The sequence below is a fragment of the Dermacentor andersoni genome, chromosome 9, assembly GCF_023375885.2.
Source record: "Dermacentor andersoni chromosome 9, qqDerAnde1_hic_scaffold, whole genome shotgun sequence".
In the NCBI taxonomy this organism is placed as follows: Eukaryota; Metazoa; Arthropoda; class Arachnida; order Ixodida; family Ixodidae; genus Dermacentor; species Dermacentor andersoni.
Genome location: NC_092822.1, coordinates 27,016,431 through 27,027,447, shown reverse-complemented (window position 1 = coordinate 27,027,447; position 11,017 = coordinate 27,016,431). Strand labels below are relative to the sequence as shown.

At 46.7% G+C, this 11,017-nt stretch overlaps 1 protein-coding gene across 1 annotated transcript; it reads right to left on the bottom strand.

Annotated features, from left to right (window-relative positions):
- Window positions 1-1,784: 1,784 nt before the first annotated feature.
- LOC129383850 (protein FAM135B-like) lies at window positions 1,785-9,216 on the bottom strand. Its single transcript, XM_055068784.1, has 5 exons — window positions 8,474-9,216; window positions 7,316-7,413; window positions 6,502-6,593; window positions 6,042-6,142; window positions 1,785-2,034 (listed from the first exon to the last, which is right to left on the bottom strand). The coding sequence occupies exons 1-5, from the start codon at window positions 8,521-8,523 to the stop codon at window positions 1,785-1,787; spliced, it is 591 nt and encodes a 196-aa protein (XP_054924759.1). The 5' UTR covers window positions 8,524-9,216.
- Window positions 9,217-11,017: the final 1,801 nt, after the last annotated feature.

Below are 11,017 nucleotides of genomic sequence, written 5' to 3'. Positions count from 1 at the left end.
AGTCCTTGTCCTTCGCGCTGTGCGTTATTTTTTTTCAAGAACAACAGCCAAGGACTGGATTTCACTATTGAGTTGCCAAAGAACGGCAAGCTACAGTTTTTAGATGTAGCGTGAACTACCACACCGGACCACGTTTGCTGGTCGGACAATCCACGATCAGAAAAACCCTTGCTTAGCTACAATTCGCGACACCCAAAAGTTGTAAAAAGCGGCATAGCTTTCTCGTGTCTGCGAGCGGCCTTAACTAAGTCTTGCCCGGAAAAAAATAAAAAACTCTCAGCCAACCCGTCATCAGGCTAAAGAATGCAGGATATGAAAAACATGTACTTTGTACATCAGCCTATAAGTTGATTCGTTATGTGCACAATGACTATCAGAAAGAACGTAACAGAAAAGAAAATGACAGCAAAAAAAATGTGTCAGTACCATATGCACACAAGATTGCACATAACCTAATGAACAGGCGGCTGATATGGTCTACAAGTAGTTTTTTCAGCACGTAACAAGAACAAATATGTGCCGGACTGGATCGTAGAGCTTCAACAAAAATAAAAGTAAATGGTCGTAAGTGCACGGTTTAGCATAAGGGAAAAGTTGTCAAGTGCAGGTCGTCCGTTGTTTAGTGTTTGTGCATATCGTGTGGAAAAGTATATATCGGCCAAACGGGTCGGTGTGTTAACACAAGACTTTTGGAGCACGAAAGATCATTGAGGGGAAACACTCATTCTCACATTAAAGGGAACTGCTCGTAACATGGGTGCTGGCCGCTTTACAATGATACTAGTTTTATCGCACCATAAGGATCAGCTAACCAGGGAAATAATCGAAGCCGTTCACATTCACAAGAGGGGAGAGGGTTGTATCAGTCAGCCACCTGTACATCTAAGCCATGGTGAGGTTGCTTTTTTGGAAGAACACTAAAAGAAAAAAAAAAATGTGCAATAAAATATGTTTGTTAGGGATGCAACAATACGATAGAATTGCGCACCATTATAGATAGGTGCCCTATCTTTGACGCCGGAGTATGCGCGGGCAAATTATTTTAAAAAAAGCCTATAATCTTGCCTGATTATATTTGACGCCTGAGGGTGCGCAGGTTTATAAATATGAAGTATGTGTTCTGAAATAATATAGCTGCGAGTGCAGCGAGTGTCGTCTTTTCTTGTGTGTCTTCACTGCGTCCGTGTCAGTGCGCTGCTTCACCAGTAAGGTATGATGAGTTTCGTAGTATTTCTTTTTTATGGCAAAATATGACGTATTCATTACATGAACTGTGTCGCATATCTGAACCCATTTGCCACTGAGTGAGCGGAGTAACACATTTCTACAACCAGCGGCCGCCGCGCACCGCTTGCGCTCGCGACTAAAACATAGTACCTCGCGTGCTGGAAGCACAAAGACGCACAAGTAATACGTAATTTGATTTAACATTACGTCCTCAACTTGTAGTTTTAATGTATGGAGTAGATGTTATGCAGGAAACCGTAGCACATAAAAAAGAAAGCTACTGCATGCTAATAGCGCGGATTGAGACTTCGGCCGGACTATTTTCGAAGCTTCCGCAGCATCGCCCGCTAAGTATGAAACGAAGTGGAGGCGCCTTTTAAAATGCCGTCTGCGTTTCTTCGGCTCCTCACGACTCTTTGAGAACTGGCAGAATTGGCCGAGTTGGTACACGGGTTCATTTTAGGAACGGCGCCGCAGAAAAGCACGAGCACGAAGTGACGCGCTAGAACGAGCGCTGCGGCTTTCCACTCGAGGTTTATCGGCTTCACGCAAGGCCGCTAATGGGTGCAGGCACGAAGCAGACTGGTGGCGCCATCTCTTTTCGTTTGTACGCACTGCTCGCTGCAAATCGTCTGTATAGAGCAGCTGTACTCGCCCACGTTGACGACGAAGGAGGGGTTGAAAACGGTGCCCACGTGCGGCCCGCACAGCGACAGGAACGTGTGCAGGAAGCGGTGCAGGGGCCGCAGTTCGGCCTTGGCGAGCGCAGAGCGAATGATGACGTTGCCCATAGAAAATCCGATGAAGCTGCGCGGTGAAGAAGAAAAGCATGCTGGTTGGCATGGTTTCTGGCAGCAAGGTGGTTAAAAGTGTTAAAACACTGCGGAGAGATGACGCGGTTTTACTACGCGAAGTAGTGATACAGCATTTCTTGGCACGAAGTCGCCGCTCTCCCGTCATCGCCTTAGTAAAACGAAAAGGGACATGAAAGTGGAAGGACAGCTTCACCACGAGTATGAGTCGAACCCACAACCTCCGCGGGACTGCATTCACGCGCTTTGGTATTGTAGAGAAATGTATTTATTATCAGCCTTCGTGGAGCATCACGCGCCTCATAATTTTGGGATCTTCAGTTTCTCGGCGCTTTCATTATATACAAGGTGTATTAAGCCTGCATCTAGCTTAGCAGCGGGGCAGTTATATAATAGCCGTTCATGATCAAACGCTGCGACGAAATGGAAGCGCCCGCCTATGTGCGGAGGTTGCGGGCTCGGCTTCCATCATCAGCAATGTTGTCTTTTCAGCCAAATTATTTTTTTCTTCATTTAAAGCAGACTAGTATACGTTACATCTAAAAAGTAGCCGATTACAACTGCAGTTAATTAATTAAAAATGTAATTGATTACAACGAGCTGTTACTGGGCCATTTTAATTGAGCAATTACTAAAATATAATTGACTAAATTTTACGTTATTTTCTTCCCCAACCTTTTATATTGCACAAATACAGCAAGCGTAACAGACTGGCCTTTCAGTGCGTCCTCTGCAGCTCTTCACGCTTTTGCCTTCCCTAACGATCGCTTAAAATTCAAAATTTTCGTCGGTCTCGTGTCCCTCGGCTCCCGTCTGGGAGAACGTTGGGAAGTGTAACGTCGCTTGTGGTACGCTTTATTCAAGGCTAAGGAAAGAGAGGGAAAGAGAGAAAATTGTATTCAAAGTCCTTGCTGGGGTCAAGGGACGCAGGAAGCCGGGAGTCTAGCCCCCACCTCCCTTCCTCAGGCGGCAGCCAGACCTTGAGTCTCTGCGGCGTCGTCGGGCAGCCGGACTACCCAGATTTGATCCTCTGGGCATTCGCTGAGCAGCATGACCTCCGACTGCTCGGGCGTAGTGATTCTTAATGTAGAATTGGCGCTGTGTTTAATGGTGTGTGGTTTCGCGGGTCATGTGGTCGATATCTGCGCGCATGTGTGGTACGTTTTGCAAGCGAGAGAGGGTCTACGTTGGCAGTGAAGCTCGCCTCCTCGTCAACAGCATGGCAATGCGACATTTCCAATTCCTGCTGTCTCCTCTAACAGTGAACCAACTTGGAATATTTCTCGCGGTAAAACACGCTACCTAGACGGCCCACCCTACCGCTACCCGCGTATATATGCGTATATATGCGTATATATATGTAGGTCACATTGCGTACCCCGCAATGGGGCCTGCGTGGAGGCGCTGGCCAGGCCCCAGAGCCCAACCTTACGTAAGTTTGGGAAAGTGCTTTACTTACGGTCTCGCATAGAAAGATCCAACTTGTATTTGTAGGACGCCTTTCTCGTGAGCGATATATCGTTTTCGTTAGTCGGGGAAAAAAATCTGTATTTGCGCAGCACGCGCTTTGCGCACACGTGTATACAATTTGGAGAAGTTGCGTAATGGGCAGACGTCGATCCGATGAGCAGGCTCGAATAGCCACGTGGACAAGAGTACCGCTATCTCGACTATAAACATGGAACAAATAGAAAAAAACAACAACATGGACATACACGTACACACTGTATCTTTGTGATCTAAAGATGGGGGAAAATATCACTGTCCATCACGAATCCGCTGTGCAAAGCAATTCGAGAGCGCTCTGATATCCGCCTTCTCTCTTGAGAGCTCTTATAGTGAAAAGCCTACGAGGATCGAGAGGAAGAAAGAAAAAAAGGAACAGAGAAAACAAATGTGGGAAAGAAATAACATTGGATGTCAGTGTATGTACTCTATGTCATTCCAAAGTCGCCCGTCCTTCCCATGCAGCCATGGCAAGAAAAGCTGGAATGTGAGTATACAATCATAGACAAAACATCGCAAGAGGTGGACGTTGGTTTACTCCTAACAGTACGACATGCTTCCTATTTTATCACTAAGAGGAAAACGCTGTTCATTGCTCTTATATCACATAAGTTTCGAGCGAATGGAGATGGCCGATAGATTTCTCAAGATAAAGACAGCAACGTACGAGAGCGCAATAAATTGTAAAAGGCCATTATATTCGCGTTTCCCCCTTCATTGAATGCTTTTAGTATTTCTCATCTTTCACTTGCTTATTTCTCCTCGTCGGCATCCCATACCGCAAGCACTGACCACGTGTCGAACTCTCTAACTCAGCCTACGGATATGGGCTCTGTGTACATTATTCTATAGCCCAGCTACTGTGCACGTTTGAAGTGCTTCAGTAAAGGAAAGTGCGTTGTCGAGAGCTGGAGCTTTCGTATATCGCAAAGAACGCCTTCGAAGTGCAGTTCAAACACGTGCCGCACTCGAGCTTGCTTATATCGCCGCAGATAAGGCTTTTTTACAGAGTCTCTCATTCAATCACGTTGAGAGTGTCTGCCCGAGTGAGACGTTGAGACAACAAAAAAGTAAAAAATAAATAACAGCTCACTTCAGTTAAGTCCCTGCGACCTTAGAGTTTGCTACAATAATTACTGGAGGAAACTCTGGCACTGCGATCGTTCAGGCGCCATGAGAATGATGGGTAGTACTTGGATTCGTCTGATCTTCGAGCTTGTGGATTCGGGTGTTCTCGTGGCTTCGTTTATTACCGGTTATCTGCCTTCGCTGTCCTCAATGTCAAGGCAATGTATACCTTTCTTGATACGCAGAAGGCAATAAAATCTCCGCGATCAATCACGATTGCTGCTGTTTGCAGCGGTTCCACTTGTTCACGCGTCCGTGGGGTAATGGTTTCAATACCAGGCTTCGGAGCTGGAGGTCCTGTGCTCGAATCCTACCGTCGGACAATTTGAATAATGAGTATTTAATCACTTATAGCGCAGTACTTCCTTGAAAATGATCAGTTTGCGAAGCCGTTTAAAGCCATAAGCACGAAGTTCAACCTAATCCATATGTACTAACCATCATTCTCACGCCGGCTGAACAGCCCCGCTTGCAGCTCCCGTACACACTAGTGCCACACCTTCACTCTGGCAAATGTATGAAACTCTATGTCTGCGAAGATTAACAACACTGATTAAATCGCAGGAAAATCAATTTCTCATTTCTTTTTCAGAATAGCGCGATAGGAGTTTCCGGTACTGCCTAGGTTCAAGTAATGTCGTTGGTCGTGTTCGTCGACATCCCCAATCGCTTGAAGAAGTAAATCGATGCCTGCGTTGGCGGCCGTTGAGTGGTATTACAAGATTCATGTGGATTAATTACAATTGAGGTTATCACAAGATCATACTGCTAGGTCGTCGCAGATTTACTGCGTATCAGGATCAGATGATGCGGCTATCTCTGTGACTGTAATGTAAATTCACACTGGTAGTGCAATTCTAATAATCTTTTCCCCTTTCTTTTCACGTTCGCGACAAGAGTAGTCGAGTACGAAGAGTGAGATTACACATTCTACCATTGGAATCTCACAACCTTTAAATATTGGGGGCGTGATCACCGTTAATTTTGTCGAGGTTTCAGCGCTAAATGCGCCGGCGTAGGTATACAACAGGCTATGTCAATTCGCAAAGCTTCTCGTTCTTAAGCGCCGTACGTCACTGGCTTGCTGTCGTCCGTAGTGACATTTGTGACGTCACAATTGGCTCGCAATATACTGGGACATCTTTGTCCATAGTATGGCCACTGCTGGCTCACGTTCGGCTTCCAATTAAGTCAGTCCACCTATCTGTGCTGCTTTAGGGTGTACTTACGAAACGCACGTTCACGCAAGCCAGGGCATCAGTGACTACTTGACAGTGCTGACTGAGCGAACGATCTAAGCGGCCATTAACTGAAACATATATCGGTCGAACAAATGGCAAACCGCCGTGTTAGTGTCTTAGGACTCACCTGATCCTGGCCGGTTTCTTGGAGTATTTCTTCAAGTGCTCCACGATCTCGGTCGCGAGTCGCATGCCGAGGGTGTCGAAGTCCTTGAACGTTTCCTCCCGCTGGACACACGTATAATGTCGGCAGAGAGAACGATATCGTGAGTCTCACAGTTACTGACGAAGTGCACACCAACAACGAAGTGCAGACAGCATATATGTGTGTATTTAATGTATACCGACAGTGTACAGTGACTGTATCGACAATACAGTCATTCAACTGAGAACCGAAGAGTCAGGCGCGCTACAGGACAGCAACGCATTGACTCTGGCTGCATGTTGCGTGGTAATAATCCGTCAAGGGTGTTCCTTCAACAGGGCCCCGTCGTAAGTTCCTCGAAATTCGCGAAACAGTCTCGACACTTTTTTGACAAAAAAATGTAACTCAGACCGAGCACACGTGAGAGCGACGTGGAGCCTACCTCGTTGGCCCGGGACATGAGGAAACGAATGTTGGAGCGAGGCTGGGCCAACTCGAGGAAGACGCGAAGCAGACGCATGTCTGTCGAGCAGCCTGCGTGGCAGAAGAACGGTCGTACGTTGGCAACAATGGCACGAAGGGACTAAAGAAACATTGGTTGGCGCATGTCTGAAATACAAATTAAGCACTTTTTATTGAGGATGGAAGCTGATATGAGGATGGAAGCTGAAGGACGACACTGTTTCGTTGAGTATTTGTTCGACCGACCTATAGCTCGCTTTCCAACTTAGACTGTTTTGATGACGCTGCTGTCCCGTACCTGCTAGTTCTCGCGAGCACATCAGAACAAGGCATCTTTTTTTTTCATATTTCGCAGGTTTCCTATCTTTGCCGGAAAAAAAGTCAACAACCCTTTGACGTCTCTCGCGATTCTGTACAACCCCTTAAACTACATCTTGGCAAGCAAGCAGAACATTTTTAAAAAGTTACCTGGCTACTTTAACCATAGGGTACATAGAGTACCATAGTACCATGGTACCATGGTACCTATGGTACCATAGGGTACCATAGGTAACCATAGGGTACCAGGAACTAAAAACAAATATTGCAGATGCTCTATCAAGCGGACTTCAAACAACGTGTGCGTGTCTTATTCACGTGGTCTTTCCTTGAGAAAGGGCTCGTACATGATAGCTGGGACCCTGTATAACGCTGCCATTGGCTTTAACATTTGGGACGTTGACTGGTGCGTGATAATGGACCGGGGGTCTGTGAAAAGCATTATAAGGTTGGGGTCATAGCGTGTGCCCACTCACCGTACATCCCGTGCACCATGACGATCAGATGGAGGCTTTCTGACTTTGGTGCCTTGGAGCTGGGAAAGTTCAGCAGCACAAGCTCCGAAACGTCCGGCCTGAGCGCCAAGAACGTGTTCACAAATCACAGGGGTGCAGTGTAACGACGATTGGACCAAGTGTCTAGCTCCAAGTCGCAAAGGAACGAGTATAGGGTTAGAAAAGACATGCAGCAGGGCTTGCTGGTTAGTCTTGGTATAACGGATAAGAGCGCAAAAAAAAAAAAAAAACACCCTAGCATACAAGCACGCACTTACGCAAACGCCCAATAACTAGAACAAACATTTCGTAGTGAGTGCTTGTGAGAAAAAAAAATATGGGGAGGGGTCCTTTCTCGGGTCTATTGGAGAAAGCCATGGTTTGGCAATGGACCTGTTACGGCTGCTGACGATGGCGAATGACGTTGTGCACAAAGAAAAAAAAGAAAGGAAGGACCACGTAGCACCCGCGATAAACCTATTCTTCCGCGTTCCTCCTCTCACAGTTTTCAGTTTCGGCTCTTTGTACGTGTTTCAGCCTTTTTTCGTGTGGTCTTTGTCGTTTATCGATTTCACTGTTGTCTGCGACAAACCAAGGAGGTCGAGGCACACTGTAGCTGCTGTGGCTCGGCTCGAATGGTCCTCGAGCGGCACTCATGTTACAAAGGAAGCACGGTGTACAACCCGTAGGGAAGCTACAAAAAACTGAAAATTACAACGCTGTTAAAGGGAAGAAAGTCTAGTTGGCGTTCCCAAGCACATTGGTTTCTCAACCGAAAAGGGGGGGGGGGGGGGGCGTAAACGCACCAGGTAGAATACTAAGTGAGGAATTTTTTAACGAGTGAAATCGGCTCTGGCCACGGGATAGCTCAGGCGCCGGCGGCAGAACAACAGAATCGCGGTGATCCACGGCAATCGTGTTCTCACCGCGCCTTAATTTGCTCCTTTATTAATCTTCGGCAAAACAGGAAACTGGGCAAGTCGGTAGATATGTTGACGATTTTGAAGTGTAACGCAAAAAAAAAAAGAAAAATGATGGAGCTCAGTAAACAGAAGACCCACACGATAGCTGCAGTTGAAGTTATCTTCTTTGGTTTTGACGCGTATATACGGCGATATTTCGACGCGGCCGCTGACTTACGTATGCCACGGAATCGGTATCTTCATGGATTCCCACAGACTCTTCTTCATGTGGCCGAACCTGCAACACGATTTCGGCGTTCAAGAACAAGGAATGAAACGTGCACAGTACGCTGCACTCCTAAAGGGAGCACCTAGCCGGTGCTAAAGCTGATATGAGCGAAACGCTTCTATGTTATTCTGCGAAAAAAAAAAGAGAGAGCCCGATGGGACGCATTGGGCTGACATCTACGAAAAACAAAAAAGAAAGTGTTCTCTATGTCGTCGTGTCATAAGTGAGCTCTAACTGGCGTTTCCTTTAGCAGCAGACCTTGTACGTGTGAACAGTAAAACGGTGCGTCTGAGCCCTGCTGCGAAGGTGCAAGGTGGTAAACGGCGACTAAAAAAGAAACATACGTTGAGCTGCATTTTTAAATCACCTTTCTATAGCGCAAGAAAGAAGCCACCATTAGTGCGAAAGATGGTTGTACATAAAGCCAGAAACAGACGTAAAAGCGAGAGGCGACTGGTGGCGACGCAGTCTTTAAGTTCGCGAACTAGCCCGTCGTGACGTCATGGATCTTGACGGCGTCTTCTCGGGCCTAGCTAATTATTTTGTCGGTTAACGATGATCTACGTAGTGTTTTAAAATAGACAACGACCAAAATTAGCAGGGTTCTAGAACTTTTACTGCCCCCACAATGACCTAAACGAGGGTAAGTACTTTGAAAACTGTGACGTCACGCTGACGTACTGACGTTTGTGTCCGATGCGAAATTAAAAAAGTTTAGCCTTCATTTCTACCTTCTTGTAATCGAACTGTTAAGACAACATTCACAATAGACCCGTGAAAAAACATACTTTAGAAGCCTAACAGATGTAGTATATTTATTTAGTTGTCCCTTTAGTAAAAAGTTGGGAAAGAAATTGGGGTGACAAAAAGAAAAGGCGCGCATGTGATCTTGTAGTGTGTAGCGCACTGTCACGACTATATTGTGGCGGGATCGAGAAACGTTGTAATGTACATATTTCACCAGCCTATCTTTATGTCAACTGCAGTCCCAAGACCCCTCCCTGCGATGTGCAATTACTCTTGCCTTGCGCTAGTTGGTTCGAACCTGCACGGGCAAATTTACTAATTTCATCACCCCGTCTAGTTTTATGCCGTCCTCGACTTCGCTTCCTTTCGCTTGGCACCCATCCCGTAACTCTAATGGCCCACCGATTATCGACCCTACACATTATATATGGCCTGCGCAGTTCTATTTATTTTCTCTCAATGTCAACTAGAATATCGTCAATCCCCATTTTCTCGCTGATCCACACCGCTATGTTCCTCTCCCTTAACGTTACGTCTAACATTCGTTTTCGTTCCATCACACCTTGCGCGGTGCTTAACTTGTTCACATCTTCTACGCTAACCTCCATATGTTAGCAACGGTAGAATGCAATGATTATACACATAATTTCTTAATTTTTTTCAACGGCAGTGGTAAGCTCCCAGTCAGGATTTGTTAGTGCCTGCCGTATGTACTCGGACCTATTTTTTTTTCTTCTGTAAATATCCTTCTCACAATCAGGTCTCCTATGAGTAAATGACCTTGATAAACGTACTCCTGGACACACTCTTGAGGCTGACTTGCGATCCTGAATTCTTGTTCCTTTGCCAAGCTATTGAACGCTATCTTTGTCTTCTGCACGTTAATCTTCAACCCCACTCTTGCACTTTTTCGGTTAAGATCCTGAAACATTATTGCAATGTATATATATACATACAAGGGTTCCCATCTATCTTGCACCAAGGTTTAAAAATATGCAAATACCACGTAGCTAGACAGAACCAAGGTAGCGTTGTTTGCCGTCACTTGGAGATGAAGAGGAAGAATACTTAAAAGGAAGGAAGAGGAAGCTTTGTTCAGTCACTTGTGACTGTGAACAAGGCTTTCATGGGGGAGCAGAATCGTAAACATATATTTTAAACCATTTAGCTCGGTCTCCGGACCTCTTCCTTTTAAGCATGCATCATCCCGACCAGGTGGGCTTCCGTCATACTATCGACTTCAAGTGCCAAAGAAGCTTTAAAGTCATCTATGGTGTTTGGCATAAGAGAGCCAGTGTTGGGCTGCAGCTATCGAGACGCACCTCTCGGTGTCGTTGACGCGGTAGCAGTACGTCGACGAGGTGCCCTGGTACACGTCGACCAGCGACGCAGGCAACGACGCCGCCGACGGCCGCCGGAGCCGGAAGTTGGTGGCACGGAACTGACGCCAGCAGTTGCACACCTCGCTCTCCGGGTGCGAGTTGAGCGCCAGCAGCTCCATGCTGCCGGCCGTCAGCGAGTGCAGCGAGGCCTGCTCGGCCAGTTCGTCGAGCTGAGCGCTGCTGTCGACCTCTGCGTGTGTGTGTGTGTGCAGGGTGCGACAGCCGACGTGTGTGGTACGGTATTGTGGCTGTTACACGTCGTGGTTGCAAACACGCTCCACTAGACGAGAAACTGCTCCTCTGCTCTCTCTCTCCCACACACACGCACGCACACGCACGCCCGCACGCACGCACAAATAGATAG